This window comes from Macadamia integrifolia, chromosome 5, assembly GCF_013358625.1.
Source record: "Macadamia integrifolia cultivar HAES 741 chromosome 5, SCU_Mint_v3, whole genome shotgun sequence".
NCBI lineage: Eukaryota > Viridiplantae > Streptophyta > Magnoliopsida > Proteales > Proteaceae > Macadamia > Macadamia integrifolia.
In genome coordinates this window covers 5,922,768-5,944,091 of record NC_056561.1, presented here as the reverse complement: position 1 = coordinate 5,944,091, position 21,324 = coordinate 5,922,768, and the positions used below count along the sequence as shown (strand labels likewise).

The 21,324-nt window shown below is 36.3% G+C and overlaps 2 protein-coding genes across 3 annotated transcripts; both read left to right on the top strand.

The window, feature by feature from the left end:
• The first annotated feature begins 5,194 nt into the window (after positions 1-5,194).
• On the top strand, positions 5,195-6,421 carry LOC122079956 (pentatricopeptide repeat-containing protein At2g42920, chloroplastic-like). Its single transcript, XM_042646765.1, has 2 exons — positions 5,195-6,113; positions 6,405-6,421. Exons 1-2 carry the CDS (start codon positions 5,195-5,197, stop codon positions 6,419-6,421), a joined length of 936 nt encoding a protein of 311 aa, XP_042502699.1.
• A 162-nt stretch (positions 6,422-6,583) lies between these two features.
• Positions 6,584-11,708, top strand: LOC122078767 (uncharacterized lipoprotein syc1174_c-like). Of its 2 annotated transcripts, none has more exons than XM_042644891.1 (9): positions 6,584-6,904; positions 7,101-7,235; positions 7,505-7,621; positions 7,752-7,880; positions 8,366-8,542; positions 9,235-9,375; positions 10,833-11,018; positions 11,254-11,325; positions 11,433-11,708. In XM_042644891.1, exons 1-9 carry the CDS (start codon positions 6,764-6,766, stop codon positions 11,583-11,585), a joined length of 1,251 nt encoding a protein of 416 aa, XP_042500825.1. In that variant the 5' UTR covers positions 6,584-6,763; the 3' UTR covers positions 11,586-11,708. The 2 variants fall into 2 exon arrangements, with proteins under 2 accessions (XP_042500825.1, XP_042500824.1); XM_042644890.1 differs by having other exon boundaries at positions 7,749-7,880.
• The last annotated feature ends 9,616 nt before the right edge of the window (positions 11,709-21,324 follow it).

Sequence of the window (21,324 nt, the reverse complement as noted above, 5' to 3'; positions counted from 1 at the left end):
TTTTTTACTGTTTATTTGATCGTATCATTTGAAAAATTTTACTATTTAAAACCCGTACTGTCCGTTTCCTTTTTTTGCCGTTCCCCTTTTTGCTAACTATGGTCTAGCACTCCTTAATATCCATCTTAATTATTATAAACACGTTGACAAGCATGTCTTCATCTGTATTTAATGTTGTTTTTAACCTTCATAGCTTGATATTCGTCCATATATATCTTGTCTTGTTTCATGTAATGTAGAAATTGAGATCATATTTCCATGTATCTTTGTACTAAGTCTATGATATTGATGTTTGTGCTCCAATCATCAAATATTTTTATGTCATTTTTTTAATCTATTTCATTTACATGTATTGCACGAGCTATCAACAATGCTGCAGAAGCTAAGCATTGTCCATCATGTCTAGGATAGAGTGGTTGCGTTCCATTCTGTGGCTTTCTAGACTATGCAAGTTTGAAGGCATAGAATATACACGTGGTCATCATTATTAGTAAATTCACTTTAGACAAAAATAAATAAATAAATTCAATATCTAATATTGTATCTCAGTACCAAGCTTTATCATGTGTATTTCATTGCTTCTATACCCATGCTCATATGATGCTTTCCCTATAGATATCCATATTTCATGTCATACTTGTCATAACCCTATGTTTTTAGTGCATGTCTATCATCTCATATCTAAACTCCCATGATTCCTACCCATTGGCTCTCTATTATTGCATATGCTTTTTAGTGCATATCTATTTTCTATATCTAAATTTTCATGGTCTCCCTTCCTTGTCTCTCAATTACTGCATGTATGCTTTTGTTTTATTTTTCGGTTGGACATTAGTACAAGGACCACTATGCCAAGAAAGACCCACTTAGGGGTTAGCAAGGGGTTTACTATGCCTCACTTATTCTAATGTTACAATAATGAACTATGCTAGGGCCCAACCACCGGGCAACCTACCATATATGTGTGACATATAGTGTATGGATCAACTCTCGTATATTCCTATGAACTTTTCGTCATTTTGATATTTTCTTATATGTATATTTTCTAGAAAATGCATACCGAATGTAAGGTGTTCCCACTACAGAGTTTTGTTTTGATATTTTCTTTCGATATATTTTCTCTCGTATTTTTTTCTTATGACTGCCAATATAAGCTTATGTACACCTTCATGTGCGTGTTTCTTTTTTTACTTTCATAATAGTTTTCTTAGTCATACATGCATTATATTAAAGTACCACATTTTACGGCAAATCCTATATGCCATGATATTGTTCGATTTGTGTAAGGTTTGCCATATACTTAAATGTATATTGACATGTGAAAATGGATGTCATTTATAAAGACATTCCATGGCCAAGCCGTAGCCGATGTGGGATTAAATTTCATGGCACAATATGTACACTTTTGCTATGAAATTATGCCATCAACAGTCCTCCACACATTGGCTCTGATACTAAAAAGTACCACAATCCATGGTGGGCCCTACATGCCACGATATTGTCTGCTTTAATTAAGGTACACCACACGACTTTAAAACACGTTTTAGAATGCGAAGGGGGCTGCCACTTATATATCATTCTATGGCTAAGGTACAGTGACTGTGAGAGTAAATTCTGTGATACAACATGTATTAATGATTTTTTTATTTTGCAAGGCTCAATGGCCCACAAGAGGCCATCGAAGATCCACTAAGAGTCCAGATAGATAGCAATTAGATTAGTACACAATAATACCATGACTTAGATATTGGGACTTGATCCACTGACCAAGTCCTTGAGCACTTTCCTAAGAGAGTAGTGTTGAACCACCAAAGCAAGCCCTAGATCGAGCATTGTATTGATGATTGATGAGTTAGGAATGTTTTCTATGCTATCATTTCATGAGCCTTCTTTTCTGGGAAAAAGATTATGTAAGGCTCCACCTAGGAAGACTTTTGTACTTGCATATGATTTTAATAGGAAAGATGTAATGTATTTTCAACATGGAGATTAAAGAAAATATGCAATTTTTTTTTTTTTGATATATTACTACATTATTTTTTCAATTATTATTAATTTTAACATTGAGTTCATTTTTTATATTGCAAATGACTTATCAAACGACTTTACTCTCTGAAGGAAGACAAATTTTTTGTTAGTAAGGATATTATTGAAAATATAGTAATAACCGAGGATGAGAAAGTCAAATTTGCTTCTCTTCAGAAGTTTTAAAAAGGTAGATATATAACACTAGAAGGAAGTTATATTTCATAAATATTATTTAGGAAAATTTATATATACCTCCCCTGAGGTCTGAGCTAATTACATCCATCCCCTCATGTTTCATTTATTATAAATAAACTTAGAAACATAACACCGTGAGTGAGTTTTGAGTTTTAAACCATTAAGTTATGCAATATTTTTTTTAATGCCCATATTACCCTTTCTTAATGTCTTTTTACATTTTTACCTTTTTACCCTTTTACCCTTTTACCCTTTCAATACAATCTCTGATGTCTTCAACCTTCCAGAAGAGGTGTCATCTCTGGCAATTTTGTAAATATTGTATTACATTCATCTCCTGCGATGTCGCCCATTAATGTAGAGATAGTACTTTCCCACCGTTGTCGTTGCCTCTGGGTCCATTGGGTCCACTACCATCACCACCACAACTAGCAGAAGCAACAACAGCACCGACATTAGCGTCAGAGTTGCTACTTTGAGTCTGATGAGAAGATAAGTTCATGAGGTCAAGTCTCTGGATGAAACTAGGGTCTTGTTCCTGTTGATTACCTACCTCTGCCTCTTTCGACTTCAAGCCCTCTTCCTCGAATCAAACGTCCCCAACTACAATTGTTGTTGTTGCTAATGATATTGCAGTTGTTGTTGTTATTGTTACCTCTATCTCAAATGGAAAATCTTCTTACCCTCTGCTTCTACTTAAGGAAAGGATCTGGAATCATAAAAAATAAAAAAATAAAAAAATGGATTTAAATTAAAATTATAATCATACTATTAGGTTACAAGATGGATGAGTCCAACTCTGATTTTGGAGAAAACACATGCAATAATCCGAGCTAAATTATTGTAATCTCTCACTCAATTTTAAGTTAAATCTTTCCAAACTTAAAAATTCTAACCGTTTTGGGGTGATCTACACATCTAAACAACTGAAAATCTAAGTAGATTGATTCTTATTCTTCTTCCATGCAAGCCAAGCTTCTTAAATTTGAACTTTCCCAATTCATGGTATTATGATTTGATCTTTTAGCACGTCGTGCTAGAATTGTAGGATCTACCATCCTCGTGGTTCAAATTTGACTCTAATGGCAATCTTAAGACTCCCATCCATACCATGCCCTAAGAACCCATCGGAGCAAGTGTTCTTGATATATCCAAGTGAAGTTAAACTTTTGTTAACGATGGCAGAAGCAGCAGTATCGACGAAGTAGAGGATGTAGAGGAGTAGTAAGAAAAAAATTTATCTCTTCACCTTCGTTGGGAGATATGTATCTTCTCCATCTTCGTCGGACAAGAAATTGTACAAAACCCTAAACCATTGTCTCCTTCAATTTAGGGATTTTAGGTTTACATAAAGGAAAGGGTAGTATTGGTATTTAGTTGCTGAATGTTTTAGTTCAAGATATAAAAAGGTAACATAGTATTTTCCATTTTAAAACTAACATCTCTTTTACGGTGTTAGCTTGACTGAGTTTATTTGTAATAAATGAAACGTGAGAGGTGGATGTAATTAGGTCAAACCTCAAGGGGTATATGTAAATTTTCTTATTATCTATTATATTATTGATACTTTTATTTTAATTTTATTAGGTCATATTTTAAAGAAACCCAAAACTTCCTCTCAAGTTGTATGTTCGATAATTGAAAATGAAATTTCGGAGCCAAGAAGGTTGATCGATTTCAAGCACTTTTTTTCAGTGTAAGAATTTGATCGAATAACATAATTATAATACTCTTATTTTATTTATTTCTATATTGATAATAATTTTATAGAAAAATAGAAAAATCGTTCTTACAAAATCCCTTCTTGTGGGATTTAGATAAAATAATTTCATATATACAAATAGTGTGTAATAGAATCAATAAACAATTGTATGTCAAAGAGGTTCAAGCCATTTTAGTTGCCTCTAGAATTATGAATTAGAAGAATATTATTCCACCGGATGAGACTTATCTATATCAGGATGTTTTGAAAGGTAATAAAACTTTCTCTCTTTCTCGCCCTCTCAATAAATAAAAACCTATGTGATTTAACATTTTTTTATGTATCTTCATGACAGCTGGGAGATCTTAATACGATATATGGTACAGAATAAGATGTTATCAGGTTTATAAAAAATACTAATATTCACAACATTGTAATAGTAAATGTTTAATTATTATGTAAAAATTTAAATTATCAATATTTAAAGATTTTTTTATTTAATAATAGTTTTTTTATTTTTATAGCGTGATCACATTGATCGAAAATTTGCTTTGATCTTTCTTAGGGTGACTACTAATATTTTTATTTTGATTGGAGATGATTCTATAGGTTTGCATCGCCTTTAAACTTTGAATATAAAATGAGTTTTATATTTCCATTGAGTTTTGATTTTAAAGTGATGAATAATTCTTATATTTATAGAGCCCAAATAGTAAATTGGTGCTATAATAATATGAGAAAATTGCATTGCCACCCCCTGAACTTCGGTCGTTATTCAACGCCACCCCCTGTACTTTTCAAAACGTCAAAGCCACCCCCTAAAAATTCAAAAAATTTCAAATCGGTCCCTGCCGTTAGCCGACCGTGAGAAATGAATGAAAACCGGTTAGTTTTTTTCTAATATACCCAAAATACCCCCACCCTGAGTGAGAGGACAATATTGCCCTCTCCTTTATTTCCTATCTTCTAAACCCATACCCATCTCACATCTCTCCTCTCTCCTCTCTCCTCTCTCATCTCTCATCTCACTGCTCACTCCTCTCACTCACTCGGCCGGACAAGAAGACGAAGACCCACCGGCGTCCCATTCTACCCTCCTCCGGCGTGCGATTCTACCCTCCTCCGGCGTGCGATTCTACCCTCCTACGGCGTCCGATTCTACCCTCCTCCGGCGTGCGATTCTACCCTCCTACGGCGTCCGATTCTACCCTCCTCCGGCGTGCGATTCTACCCTCCTACGGCGTCCCATTCTACCCTCCTCCGGCGTGAATGCCTGAACACGATATTGCCTCTTGGAATTCTTTGATTTCTTCCTTTGCCCGAAATGGTTTGCCTGAGGAGGCGTTTAAGATATTTCAGAAAGTTCTAACGGAGGCTTTAGTAATGCCAAATAAGGTGAGCTTTTTGAGCGTTCTTCCAGCAATTGCCGAGTTGGGTTGTGCACTTCGGGGTAGATGTGTTCATTCCTTGATTCTCCGAACAGGAATTGAGTTGGATGGTCTATTATCGTCAGCTCTTGTGGATATGTATTGCAAGTGTGATTGCTTGGATCATGCTTTTCAAGTGCTCAGAACAAACCAATCTCGAGACAATGTGGCTTCTTGGAATCCGTTGTTGGCGGGGTTAGTCCGACATAAAAGGTTTGAAGAGGCCTTGGATATTTTTCAAATTTTGCAATTGGAGAACGTCGAACCTGATGTTGTTACTATCATCACTCTTCTTGCCACTGTTGCACAATTGGGAACTCTTGGTCTTGGAAAATGGCTTCATGCTTATGCAATTAAAAAGAGAACTAGAGTGAGTGCAACTCTTGCCTCTGCACTTGTAGATATGTACTCAAAATGTGGGTGTGTAGAGCTTGCCCTACAGGTCTTTTCCATGGCTGAAGAAAGAACCGTTGAGTTATGGAATGCCATGATTAATGGGCCTCTTGCCTCTGCACTTGTAGATATGTACTCAAAATGTGGGTGTGTAGAGCTTGCCCTACAGGTCTTTTCCATGGCTGAAGAAAGAACCGTTGAGTTATGGAATGCCATGATTAATGGGCTTGCTATCCATGGCCAGGGAAAGGATGCCATCGAATTATTTTCTCAGATGCGATCAGCAAATTCAGAATTTGATGAGGTGACACTTGCGTCTATCCTCAATGCTTGCAGTCACTCAGGGGAAAATCGCACGCCGGAGGAGGGTAGAATGGGACGCCGGTGGGTCTTCGTCTTCTTGTCCGGCCGAGTGAGTGAGAGGAGTGAGCAGTGAGATGAGAGATGAGAGAGGAGAGATGTGAGATGGGTATGGGTTTAGAAGATAGGAAATAAAGGAGAGGGCAATATTGTCCTCTCACTCAGGGTGGGGGTATTTTGGGTATATTAGAAAAAAACTAACCGGTTTTCATTCATTTCTCACGGTCGGCTAACGGCAGGGACCGATTTGAAATTTTTTGAATTTTTAGGGGGTGGCTTTGACGTTTTGAAAAGTACAGGGGGTGGCGTTGAATAACGACCGAAGTTCAGGGGGTGGCAATGCAATTTTCTCTAATAATATTATAGTGTCACACAAATATAAAATAAGTTAGATTTAATAAGTAAATGCTTAATTATTGTGTTAGAATTTAAATAAAACATCCGTATCCTGAAGGATACGAGAGTAGAGAAGCAGAGAAACAATACGCCACCGTTACCGCGGGGCCGCGGGACCGCGGGACCGCGGGACCGCGGGAGAAGGGATTCGATCCCGGATCTTTGCTATACATATACAGTGAAAAACCTTATCTACAGACCGAAGTGCAAAGAAAAGGGCGGGAGAGGGTCGAGAGACTGATGGTGGCCTAAACTCGAAAGGATGTCGATCCATCTCTGCGTCTCGTTTCCCGGCCATGAACGTGTGTTGGGCGGTCGGCGACACTCATTCCTCGAGAAGACCAGCGCGTCACTCAATCAATGGCGGATTTCCTGTGGAAGTTTTCCTTCATCCATCACCAATGTCTGTTTCTACTTTCTGCTCAGAAAGAAAACATAGATTTTTCCGCTTTGCCCTAGGCCCTTTGCTTGCTCTGTTACTAAATTACTCCTTGTTTCTTCAACTGAAATCAAAATATGTACTAGATAGAGGAAGCTATTACTATTAACATTAGTGAAATATTTTGATTTGGTTCTTCTTTTGTGTGGATTTCATGCAGTTCCGCAGGCCTTACACTAGCGTGATGGTCGTCCCGACTGGTGTTGGAGCTTCCATTGGTGGATTTGCTGGCGACGCTCTCCCCGTCGCTCGAACCATCGCCTCCGTTGTCGATTGCCTCATTTCACACCCTAATGTATGATCTCTCTCTCTCTCTCTTGTACGCTCGGACCTCAGTGATGGAATGGCTTCCGTTACCATGTTGTCCGCCCCAGTTAGGACCGTTCAGCGATCTGGTTCTTTAATATACTCTTCCCCGATTTTTTCAACTTTCCCATAATTGTGTAACTATTGATAGTTTATCTCCTATTGTCAAGACAAATCGCACATCCTTGTCAACAGAATTTAGTTTTCAATTTTTTTTGAGTTCACACTTCACCGACTGGAAAGAAGTAAAACTTACAGGTGCTTAATGCAGCAATGCTCTACTGGCCCTTGCCGAATGTGCTATACGTGGAAGGTCATGCACTTGATCGATTCGCACAAGGGTCTTGGGCACTCCAACCCGTCCACAGAAATAAGGTTTGCCTCAAATAATCAATGTCAATCTCATTTTTAGTGTAATAACTGTCTTTCCTTCATGTCGTGTGTGTATCCCAAATTGCAGGACATGTAGCTGTAATTGGACTCAAATTTTTATGGTGTGAAGCAGGTGGGTCTGGTGCTTGATGCTGGAATAGAGGAGGAGCTTCGAATTCGGCACTTGCAAGTAGCTGATGCAACAAGGGCTTCCCTTGGATTGCCTGTTGTGGAGTATATTGTTACTGACACTCCTTTACAGGTATCCTCTTCTTGACTTCGAACTGGGATTTTCCCTAGAAAGCAGAAAACAGTATGTAACTCAAATCTTATTGACATTTCAGTCAAATTAGAAACTTCAATTATTTTCTGAAAGTCAATTCTTTGTGAAATGCATAATAGTCTGAAGATTCTTTGCTAGTGTATACTGTGCCTGTTATGTAATAATGCTTGATCCAAAATATATAAATTCAGTTAACTCTTTTGATTTGAAATTTTAAATACTGTGCATTATCCAGTTTGATTGTAACCAAAAGGTACTTAATCTCAGACGTTCTGCACTGGACTCTGAATTTACAACATAAGCATTGCTGTGTTTCCTTCCCTTCATTATGATGTGTTTTACGAATGAAATTATGTTATGTTTCAATACCCAAAATATGTTTTAAGAGCTTGCAAGCATCTGTGGACCATGGAAGATTTGGGTGGTTATGCTTCTTGCGGTCTAAGTTTTAACATCTTTTGCAGGTTGAGAAATGGGTTGATCCTAGGTCTGGCCAATCAACAGGGAGGATTCAGCATCCTGATTCCCTTTTGAGAGCTGTACATACTTTAGTCAACCACTCTCAAGTGAATGCAATTGCAGTTTTGGGACGCTTTCCAGATGATGATGTTGAAGAGATGGAAGACTATCGACAGGGGAAGGTGTGGCACAGAATATGTTATGATTATTTTTTTACTTGGCTACTTGTCTATTTGGAAGATAACATCTCCATAAGTATCCCTTTGAAATGTTTCCAAAGATCTTGAATTAGCATAGCGGCATAATTTGATCCAAGATTTTCTGACAAAATATCTATGGGCTTCCTATTTTTTATTTTTTTTCTTTGACTTGTCATTTTCTGTGGGCTCTGTGTTCATATGGTTGCAAGCATGGGAAATGAAGGGAAGTGAAATTAGTTTAAAAATGAAATGGCATTTTTTGTAATCATGACTGTAAGCCAAACTTCAAGTCTTTCTAAATATGCCAATTAAACTTCTCAATTAGAATCACTAGTTTCCAGTTCAAATCCAAGGACTTCGATTGAGAAGCAAAGATTAATTACTAGGATTAGAAAATGTTTAGGTTGATTATGCAACGATTCTTAGTAATGATTACAAATGCTTCCATTTTATTTACATTTTAATTTCATTTCCCTTCCCAAATTTTCACTTGCAACCAGCTGGAGCCGCAAACATTTCGATAGAAGAATGGCATCTTAGCTTTTCATAGATTAGTCAGGAGCAAGAACCCCGAAAACCCAAGGCAATGCTGGGATTTGGTAAAAGTCATGCATCTTATTGACTTATTACACTAGTCACTGCTTTTGGTGTTTCTTTGTGTTTTGGTTCTTCAGGGAATAGACTTATTGGCAGGAGTTGAGGCAGTTATAAGCCATCTAATCGTGAAGGAATTCCAGATCCCTTGTGCACATGCTCCTGCATTATCTCCTCTTCCTCTAACTTTATCTTTGTGTCCAAGATCAGCTGCTGAGGAGGTCAGTGAAAGCTTCTACTTTCAGAAAAGGGGAAAAAAAAAAAAAAAGTCTTCAGTAATTATAACTCATACTTCTAAAAGTGATTGATTATTATTATCTTTGTGGTGTGAAAAATTTCTCTCAACCCGAATCAGTTAAGCTAATTGTGATCATTGCTGTAAAGAACAAATGCTTTTATTCTAAAGGATACTTGTTTATCTTCCTGGGATTTTATTTATGGTTTTGAGTGTTGCTGTTGGATTTTTTATGTTTAATTTTTCTCTTTCCAACTACTATTATAGTCAGTCTTACTATACTGTTCTTCATTTATTTGTAGTTAAAATGATATCAAAGCAATCAAACCATCAAGGAGTACCCCGACAAACTTATATTATGCTAGCACAGAGAGTTCATTAATTCTTTTTTATCCAGAGGCCCGTTTTTATTTTTATTTTTGAGGTAACAGAATACCCCAGTAGAATTATTTTACCATGCCTTCAAGTTAAAACATATCAACGCAATTACTTCAGGATTATAGGCTTTAAATGTGAACCAAAACTTGGCCATTGTGGTCTGATTCTGAGCGTGGCTGTTTCTGTTACAGCTTGATATGTTCAGTGTTATACCAAGTATGGCCTTCCCCTTTCTATCCCTATAGTTTCGGATCTATAGGAGAGTCCAGAAAAGTGTTGATTCATGCTTGGTGAGAAACTTTACTTTATTTTGGTTGATGTAGAAAACTTGATTAACATACACTTGTGGAAACTCGAAATCAGAAAGCTTGAGAAGTATATTAAACTATGTAGAGAATCATGAAAAAACCTGAAACCATGAAAGTAAAAGAGAAGCTGCAGAGTAAAAAGTATAAGCAAAAGGTTTGATCTCTAACATGTATTGGTATAAATTTTTCTCCAAATTCTGTGGATTATACTTTGCTCTTCGTTTGTCTTAGCCTTTTCTTTTTATTTATTTATTATTATTATTTTTTTATAACATGGCTGAATATAAACCAATTAAAGCTGTGCTTCAATCTTTGGTGTGAAATCCCAGGTTAACTTAATCTAATGGTTGAATCAGCTACATTCTGCAATAGAGAAACAACTAAATTACCTGCTTTACTGACTGGTTGGACTCTTGCAACTGATAAGGATTAAAGGTCTGCTTGAGTGTAGAATTCAAACTTAAAAAAATTTCAGGAACTATCTTATCATCTTTGCTCTCTAGATCCCACATCCACTCTGTTCTACCTAAATTAATTTCCTGTCTTAAACTTGCATGCGTTTACTCTTGAGGAACCTAATACAAACCTGTAAAACATGGAAGAGAAAGTATGTGGTCAATGGTCTTCCTTTCTTAAATGACATTACACACAAACAAAGTATAATGTGGATCTTTCTGGAGAACTGTAGGTTTGGATGTTATATTATTTTAGTAAGAATCTCTCTCTCTCTAACAATAATTTTCTCTCTGTGCAACAGATAGGGTATACCTTCTTGCCATGTGTGCTTGCTGGGTTAAGTAATGCACCTCAATATGTAGCCAAGGATTCTGGGACCTCAAACCAAGGATGCATATTAGCAAGTGATGTAGACAGTGTAGTTATTCCAATTGATGCATGTGGTGGGGAGGGTATTCTTGCTTTTGCAAGAGGCTTAAGACATAAGGTGAATTCATTTGGTTTGATATGCCAGTGTTCCTTCAATATTTGTGTTTGGTGAAATTAGTAAAACAATCAACCCAGCTTATTTTCCATTTTTTCTTTTTTTTTTTTGGGGTGGGGGATCTAGTAGCGGGACAACTTGTTTCCAGTTGATTCTCTACATTCCTCACTTTACATTGAATGAATCGTGTTCAACCACCAGTTTATAACATGGAAAGAGTAACTCTGGTTTTGTACAGCCTCTAATAATTGCCGTTGAGGAGAACCAAACAGTTCTTGATGATACACCTGATAAACTCGGGATCAAAGCGGTATGGATAGCGTCTCTTGCCAGCCATTTCTTTCTGTTGTATCTGTACTCTATTGTAATTTGATTCATAAGCTTTAATATGATTAAGAAATGGAATTCCATTTGCAGGTCAAGGCCTCAAATTATTGGGAGGCTGTCGGAATCATTGCAGCTCATAAAGCAGGGGTAGACCCAAATTCTTTACGGAGGAATGGAATAAATAACATTAGGTCCTTTTCTGCCTCGCATTGTAATGGTTATATAGCATCAAATTCAGTATAAATTTCTTGATTAGTGTTCCTTTTTTTTTTTTTTAACTTTGATGTTTCTATTTATAATCATGATTCTTTTTTACATTGTTAGTAATTGAAAAGTAAAAAAGTGTGGTTAATACTTTCTTTGCAATGGCTTATTCACAAGAAACTGATTTAGAAATATCCTGAAATTTTGTTCAAAATAGTGGGGCCTGGTGGGCTGGTTAACATTAAGAAAGAAGATGAGAAATACCTCAAGCTTTAAACTTTTATTTTTACTTTTGAATTGAGATTTATTATCAGTCTTCATTTGAGGTTGGAAGAAATTTTTTTTTGAGAAGTTCCACTTTCTCCCTCCTTCAGTTTATATAGTCTGAAGATACAACCCACCCCCTTTCCCCCTCCTTGAAGCAGCCAAGTATATAGTTTATTTAAAATCCAGGTGCTTGGGAATTACAACGGAAACAAAATCCAAAATCTTATCATTTTACGGGATCAGTTTCGTGGATGGTGGCCTAAACTAAACCTGCAGGCACTCAGTTCTATCACATGGCAGCTCAGGTGGGCTAGCTTGGGCTTCACGTTGTATCCAAATATGGTATTTTCCATGACCAACTTGTTTAATTATTTGAACATGCTCTAATCGGTTCGTGGGCTCTCTCTTGTTTACTTCATTTTAACAGGTTTTATTTTCTAAAGGGGGTTACATTGCTGTTCTTTTGTTTATTTCAGTGGGATATAGTTCTGGAAAAAGGTTTGTGCCAGTCTGTTGACCTGTATTTCCCTCTATGAAAAGGAGGGTATATAGACATGTAAGATGTATTTATAAGTGGCCATCTCGATGACCTTGATTTGGTGGGCACCATGGGAGTGGACTTTGAGGAGATGTGAGATTGAATGAACCCTAGAAAGCCCCATCGGACCGGTTAATCTCTACCAAAACTTCAAAACAAGAAGAATTTTGGAACCATGTCATAGATCTATGGGTCCATATTGACTCACAACTACATGGATTAGGTCATATCAAGATTGAATGAGAACGTTCATCGAAAACAATGAAGAATACTAAACACTGTGTGAGTAGTTCTAATTAGAATCACACGTTTCTAGAAGTAAAAGCCTTTGTCAACTCAGCTACTGGTTATGACATGACATAGATCCCACTCCATTAGAAAGTGAAACAAATCTGAAAATACTTTAACCAGATTATTGTCCTCTGTCTGTTTTTTTTTTTTTTTTTTGGGGAGTCGGGGAGCGAAGAGATAAATTAACCCCCACCATTTTGTGGGAAGTGGAAGGTAGGGGACGGCTGAACCGTTAGTTTGCCTTACAATTCATAACAGGCCACCGACTTTACCAACTGAGCGCACTCACTTTCCCTGAGTGGTTTGACGCGAAGCCATTTTTCTTGGTTGCTTTAGTTTTTGCCATGTGGTCGGTTGCTAATAAAGTTCTGTTTGCACTTTAGTTATGTCACCATCTACTGATGTTGTAAAGTTTCTTAAGATATGGGGCAGCTTTTTTCTTTTCTAAAACGATTGAAGTTAACTGGTGAAGGGATCTAGCTTTTTGTTGGATAGGATCTACAGTTTTACTGGTACCAATTCCGATATAATAATTAAGAGAAAGAAGAGTGTTTACCCTTTTACATGCCTAGAAAGGGGTATATATAATGGGATAGGGTTTTCTAGGCTAGCCGTATGCGTTTTCTTATATATGAGGACTGCGAGATCATCTCATGTAAAAAGAGTGATAAAGAGTGATAGAGTAATCTTCCCTAGCAGCTTAGAGAATTTTTTTCCCAAATAATCGGAGTATCGCCCTTCCCCATCCCAATCATATTAACAATTTAGAGATACTTTTTTAGCCTTGTCTATGTCTGAAGTAGAAGAACTTCTGCCTAAATTGAAATATCATTTGCGTTGTGTTTGGTAGCCAAGAGAAGAAAATAAAAAAAAAAAAAAATTGTATTTTCTCATGTTTTCTTGTGTCTTTGGCAACAAATTTTTTTTGGGGTTACTGATAGCAGCGCTTGAAAGGTATGAACACCACACTAAATAGCAACCATTGATCTACCTTTAGATAAATCGTATCCATCCATTGTTTCAATGCATCAACCAGCTTTTTGACTTTTTTTTTTTTTTTGTTATTTCGGGTGGGGGGAGAATGCTTGTGACAGGAATTGATCCCTATACCACAAACTTTGGTGCTTGCTGTACTAGTAGAGGCTGCAATCTGTATGTTATGCACTGGATTTGCTAAGCAATTTGTTGACAATGGAGCTTTATTTCATGGTCTTTTGTCACTCTTTTTCAAAAGAGAAAATAAAAGCCCCCCTTTTTCTCCCTTTGGTAGAAGACAACACATATCAAGATGCTGTGAACTAGTGAGGAAAGTTCTTTGTTTTGAAATGGGTTTCAGTCTAGACGTTCGATTTTATGAATTGATGGCTATATTTGCAAATCTTTTTCCTGGGTTGTGTTGTGATCCTCGTCAGGAAAATTTGTCCCCCCCTTTCCTTTTCCCTCTCTCCTCTTCAATTTTAGTCATCGGGGTTGTAGCCACCGCTTCCGAAAACCGTTGAATTGGTTCAGAGAAGGCATCATGCTCCATGGAACCCAAAAACTGATTCGAAGAAGAAGATGATGCCTGGAAGAGCCGGTAACAAGTTGAATATTTTTTTATGTTCAACAGATGAGATTTGACGTTATTAAACCAATGATTGGGAATAATATGTAACATTTACAACTTCGGAGTGCTTAAGCACCGTTACCTTTAGCCTTTTTTTTTAGTAAAAGAAAACTTCACAATTACCAAGGAAAATTTTGAAATTAAAAAATTGAATTTTTTCTTCAGGACATGCCAAGCACAAAGAGAAATGCTTAAACCAAGAAAAAAATATAAAAATTTTTCTTTTCTTTTCTTCTCTTCTCTTGGCTACCCAACACATCCTAGAACACAAGAAAACACAAGAAAATAAAAAAAAAAAAAAAAAACTTTTCTTTTCACTATTAGTAGTGAAAAATACATATTATTATTATTTTTTAATTTTCTTACCGTTTCCATTCTTTTCTCTTTTCTAGTTTCTTTTTTCTTTTCTTTTCTTTTTTTTTCTCTTGCTCTCAAACACAGCCTTAGGAAAAAGTTTTCCAATGCCATGGGTGAAAGAAAAGTACATCCATTTAAGGTCATAAATGCTCTATTCCTCATACAAAATCGATAATACCACTTGATTATTCCCTGATGCCCGTCAGACACAATTTGAACCCCTTGCCCTTGACCGTGGCTGAATGAAGACTGCCTCCTATCACTTATATAGTTGCTTCACTTATTACTTGTTGCGGGTGACCGAACTTTAAAGGGAAATCCTTAGCAGGAATTGACAACCGATCCATGTACGCATTCTAGGGTTCGGAATCTTGATCTCTCTCTTTTTTTTTTTCTTTTTTTTTTTTTTTTTTTTTTTAATTTAAAAAATTGAACCCTGATACCTAAAGCTACACCATCTGAGGGTAAGGATAAGAAAAAGATGGGTTACCCTTGAGTAAAAACCCCGTACTCAATCCTATTCACCCCTATCAATAGCAGTGTCTCTATTCATGTTGTAAGTTCATATCAAAATCTGTCATGTATCAAACCAGATGTTTGGTGAAAATAGTTGGAAAAACATTTTTTGGGAATGATTTTTTTGTGTAGTAATAAAGTAAGAAACATCTTACATACATGCCTTACATATACGATGTACCCTTTATTTAGAAAAAAAATAAAAATCAAAGAATCTAATTTTTACTGGTTTGGTTTTGGTTTGATCTTTCATAAAATGGGTAGAAATTGAAACATAATCAGATCTATCGAAATTAGAAAAAAACAAAAATTGATAAAAACATGAAAAATTAATAAAACAATTTTTTTTTTATCTTTTAATGGAAAAAAGTTTCTTATCCAAGAAATGCAACTCCTACACCTGCACCCATGTGCCTATCTTTCTCTTCCTCCTTATAAATGGCATCCCTATCCCTACCCCATGGTTTGAACCAAAAGGGAGGCCTTGGAAGGGTCTCACACAGGTGTAGGAGTACTGAGAACACTTCCCGGCCCTTTTCTAATACATATATGGGTAAGGGAAAGCTGTCCACCCGCACCCAATACATCCAGACACAGCTGGTATGAAACAAACCAGCTGCAACCTGTCATGGGCTGATAAGAGGCCGTTAAGCCAACCCAATAAAAAACCGAATCAAAACGAAACTTCCGCTCAATGGTTTGGTATTGATTTGATTTAACCCAAAACTGGTTTACTCTGATTAAAATCGGATCAAACTGAACCGCGCCAAACAGGTGAGATGAAATTATTATTCCATTTTTGAGTAGCAGTTGTCTGTGGAGTGGGCTAGTTGCTACCAAAGTATGTATTGTCCTGGTGGGACCCACTCTAACAGGTGAAGACACCCTGGCCGGACCCTACCAATCCATGGATTCACTCAGACACTCAGAGTACTGGGTAGACCTGTGAAAGTATGAATTCTACAATTTGTGACAATGCCATAAGAGGGGAGGCTAAGGCTAAGGCTAAGGCTTGGCTTCTTGTTTAAGGTCTTACTTGACAGGACCTAGTTAGCAAATTTGGATTCGGGAATTATTCGGGTGGAGAATTATTCGGAATAATTCGATTAATTAATTTAAGGATTCGGTTAAAAAAGCGATCAAAAAAGCGGACAAAATAAAAATCGGAGTCGGATTTAGATTCGAGAATTTTTCAAATAAAAAAATAAAAGCCGGGGAAAAAATTTCTGATATTATTTTTATAGTTTATTGTATATTTTTTATTTATCAAGTTATTAACTTGATTTGCATACTTAGAAAGAGCAAATTACTTTATACAATAAAGTAAAAAACTATGAAAAAATTATCATTGAGCGATGGAAGCAATGGTTATTGTAATCCAATTTCTACTCATGAAATAGATTAAGCCCCAAAACAGTGAAAGCAAGATTACAACTACAATAAAACAAATAAATAAATTGACCACAAAAAATTTCACTATCCTTTTGCTTGGGTTCACAAGATCCATATTGCACTAAGAGGTACAAATTTTTCAAAATCAAAGCAACAATATAAAAGAAGATTGATTGATACGGTGATATGAAACTGTCCTGGTCCCCCGGAACCTCAAATTATCCATCAAGGCTTGATATCTTCCCTATCTTAGGATGAACTGATGAAGTTATGAGAAAGAAATGAAACAAAGAGTAGATTCGTACGATTGTTACAGAAGAATTAGGTGGAGAAAAAAGATGAGAAAAAGGAGGCGGAAATTTGTGGGAGAAGAAGATGTGAAAAAAAAAAAAAAAAAAAAACTATTTCGGTGGTGGGTACTGTGGGTTTCATATATGACGTTTTGTTTTGTTTTGTTTTTTTTTTTTTTTGTTAAATACTGTTTAAGTGGACCTAACAATTCGGTTTGGCCCGAATTATTCGCGTTTTAAATTTAAATTAGTAAAAAGCGCATTTTTTACCAAATTTTATTTTTAATTCAGTCAGAATTTTTGATTTAATTTGGAAAAATTCGATTTGGCCGAATTATTCGCCGAATTGTTAACTAGGGACAAGACAGGGTAATGAGAGAAAAAAAACAGAAGAAAATAGAGGACAGCTTTCATATCTTCCTTGGCAGTTTCAGTCTTATTTGGAATGGATTGGTTGGTGTGTTACACGTGGCACCAACCATTATCTAACATTATTTTTATTTTTATTTATTTGTGTTTTTTTTTTAGTATCCTAAGGAATGAATTTAATGATATTTCTAGGACAAATCTAACGTGTTGTTGTGGTCAACAGAGCAATGTGGAGCCCTCAAGCATGAGTCCATGAGAGATAAGATCCAGATAATTAATATTAAATTTTAAATATTAAACAGAAATTGTTGATCCTGGAAACAGAAACAGGTAAGAAAGATGTTTGATAATTCTTGTTTATGGAAACAGAAATGGGTAAGAAGGTGTTTGACAAATGCTGTTTCTAGGAACATTTCTGACAGAATATGATGTTTATTTTAATGAAAATAATTTCACTTTTGTTACTTTCCATAGAAACTCATAACCCTTCATTTTACTCAGACAAACCACTAAACTACCAATTTTCTTATTTGAAACTTACATCATAATTTTACAAAACGAGAAATATCAACCAATAATACTAAATTAAAATGCAAATATTTCGGGTATGCCAAATTTCTTACAAGTTCCCAATAGTTGGTCATTACCCTCTAACTACCATCTTTATTTATGTTCATGTTATTAATGGCCTCTAGGATATCAGTATATATCATTTGTTTTTACTCAGACACATCCATTTCGTTTTTCAGTACTCTAGACTTCTCCTCTTCACCTTTAATTGCTCTTTCCAAGTAACCTTTCACAAAATCAGGGGAAGGTGCTGATGGAGAAAACTGAGCTCCTACCATTGAATTGCTTGTTCCACAATCGGAAAACTATGCACTTGTCGAATTGCTGTTTCCATAAATCCATTGGAAAAAATTACAACTGCGACCATGGGGCTGCAATTACTCATCAACTTAATTGCGAAATGTATTTAGATAATATAGGTCAAATAGTACTTTCAAAAAAAAAAATAATAATTATACCCCATTGGATTTAGGACAACACCAGAAACGACGATTAAAGATCGTTGCTGTTTTCGCGACGCGTACCTTGCACTATCCCTCCCCACAATCACATAAACGAAATTCATCTACCCACATAAAATATACATTATGCCTTGGGAATTTGAAGTACGATCTACCTCTATTAGGCCCATTTTTCGTTGTGAACTTATCGCACAAATGATTACAGTAGTCACACCTTGCTATTGCGGTGTTAGTGGAAGACATCTGTAGAGCACAAAGATTACAAATCATACCAATGTAAACTGTGTGAAATGAACAAAAGTATTTTTACTAACACCACATACACACATTCGAAGAAAATAGGTGCCCTAATTTTTGTGTCAAACATTTAATACATTATGAATGTGATTAGCAAACATTCAAGATCGATCTAACGAAATCATAGTCATTCTCCTTGAAAATGCCAATTGGTTGGCTATATTAAGGCGCATTATGAACATTTGTCTCGTAGATCGTCTCTGGGAGAAATCAGATGCTAAAGCATGGTACGCATGAGTATTAGGATTCATAGGGTCATCAATATGTTGTTCACTTCCAAGCTCATTAAATAACTGATCTTGAATTGTTTGTTCCTTAATGTAATTGTGGATTCCACAGCAAGCGAACACGATTCTTGACTGATCTTCAATATCGTATGCCTTCATACTTTTTAATATGTGGAATCTATTTTTTAAGACACCGAATGTTCTCTCAATAATATTCCGCAGTGACAAGTGTATGTGATTGAACAATTCCTTAGTTGTTCTTGGCCCAGGTCTACCTTCACCATAATCTTGTAAGTGATACCTTTGTCCTCGGAATGGCATCAAGTACCCCAGTTGACTAGCGTAGCCTGAGTCAACAACATAATATTTGTCTTCAATTATTATGCAAACATTTATGAGATTAGATCTATATTCCTTGTCTATTATATGCGGAAGGACAACGCATAAGTTCATAATACATTTATACCTGATGGGGGATGAGGAAACCCTAGGGTATCATTGGTTCATGCTGTCTCAAAGACCCTTGCATCATGTACACTAAACTCCAAATCCACATACACAAATGTGAATCGCATGTCAAATTAACATGCACACATAACATTCTGTGTGATCATATCCTTCCGATTACGATAACGTGTCTCTTTCGACCTAGGTATGATGGCACTTATATAGGTGCCATCAATAGCACCAATGCAATCCTATTTTTTATTCAACATAGGTTAGCCCATATAATTGTATAAAGTGCATTAATATTTCATTGGAAACATCGAATAATCTTGTTATCACCAGAAGTCGCAGTTACATTGAAATATGGATAGTACTTTGGATTGTTGGCTATCTCTGGAGGTACCACATCAAAATTTGATGGCTTGATTGTCTCAAGTGATAAATTTAGCATAGCTTGCAACACCGTGTGGAAGACGACACTAATCGTCTGTTCTGACTGATTGAATCGCCGTTGCATTTGTCTATTACTCAAACCTTAACCTACTATCATGAGGAACATCACTAGCTGCTCATCTACCCGAATAAAACGGCTGTCCTCTAACCAACCTCTATGTACTAATCAGTCTCGCAAGTTGAGAAATACATGTCTCTCAAGTCTAAACTCTTGGTAATACACGTCAGCATGACCTGCAAGAACTTCAACTACCCTAACAGGTCCTGTGTAACTACTATCATTCAGAGGTTCTCTTATCCTTTACATACTGAGCATGTTTTGGAATTGATGTACTATAACCATGTCATCATTGTCAGACGATGACCCTGTGATGTCGGTAGTAAATTGATTTCACATCCCTGTATTAATAGACACATTCAATATGTAAAGGCATAGAGTCCATAAATGTACCATCCACTAGCATTGATTGTTTAAATGAAGAAAAAATAGCACTTCCCTAAACCTGCCTACAAGGATCCATAAGCATTAGCTTAATTGTCCATACGTAATATCTGTATCTTAAATTTTTTTCAAACCTACTAACAAGCAACAATCCATTCAAAAATCTTAATAATTGATAACTACTTACTTTCCTGTTAATATAGTGAAATTAATACGATCCTATATCCCAAAGCTACAAAGAAGTAAGCTAAAAAGCATAATATTTGACAATCCTAAAGAGTCATGTTTATATATTGAGTGCCTACATTCCAATATAAAATATAGGCAAGAAAATCATCCAACAATCCTACACTCATGATAATCCAAATTCAGATGCATTACTTGTAAATCAGGTACTATATCTAACATATCTACACTACTGTAAGTCTGAAGCACATGCAATCAAATTATAACAAATCAACGTAAGTCAAACATCAACATCATTCATAGTAGGCAAAACATAATAAGTGTGTCAGTCAGTACGAGGCATATAAAATCCAAACAAACTAACAAGTCATTCAGTCTCCCTTAAAACCATTCATTTAAAAAACTATTACTTTCACTCCTTCAGACCATGTAGCATCCATAATCTCCTGTCAGGTCTCACTTCAATAAAAGACATGGTCCATCCAGGGTCACTGTGTGTCTTATATTGCGCCAACACATACAAATCTATCGGGATATCCTTTAAACTGTCCAGTAGCTTTTGACAGCTCATCATGCTGTATGGTCAATCAACAATAGGGTCAGGAGGTCGGACAATTGCTGAGGTGGCAGAGGTGGATCCCTTTCCCATCCTCCATTGGACAAAGGTTCTAAAGTCCTCAGCAAAGTTCTTGAGGGTCCATGTCTGGCTCTTCATCCTACGATCCGTAGGAGTCCTATCAAGTCGCCGCTTTGAAGGAACTGACCCCTTGGGTGTCCCAGTACAAGCATCACTGTCATCATTATCAATGTCCTAAAAATCATCATCAATTTTAGGGTTAGTGGACCTAAGAGTTACAGCAGTTGCCTATGACAGACTTTTATCCCCACGAACACTAGAGTTAGAGAAGATCTCTAACAACTCTGGCCACCAGGGGAGACCATTTCTTCTATACTTCGTCCAATCTTTGTTTCCCTAAAATTCAAAATTTTTTCAATTGATCATCACATTTTGTTCAAAAAGTAAATAAAAATCCATTCTATTAACCAAAGATTATGTCATACCTGAATA

What these genes read in the sequence shown, in the direction of transcription:
- LOC122078767 (XM_042644890.1), top strand. Translation starts at nt 6,764, where the DNA reads ATGTCGATCCATCTCTGCGTCTCGTTTCCCGGCCATGAACGTGTGTTG. An exon ending in CAAGAGGCTTAAGACATAAG is followed by an intron (nt 11,019 to 11,253) that starts GTGAATTCATTT and finishes GGTTTTGTACAG; the next exon opens with CCTCTAATAATTGCCGTTGA. An exon ending in ATAAACTCGGGATCAAAGCG is followed by an intron (nt 11,326 to 11,432) that starts GTATGGATAGCG and finishes TTCCATTTGCAG; the next exon opens with GTCAAGGCCTCAAATTATTG.
- LOC122079956 (XM_042646765.1), top strand. Translation starts at nt 5,195, where the DNA reads ATGCCTGAACACGATATTGCCTCTTGGAATTCTTTGATTTCTTCCTTT.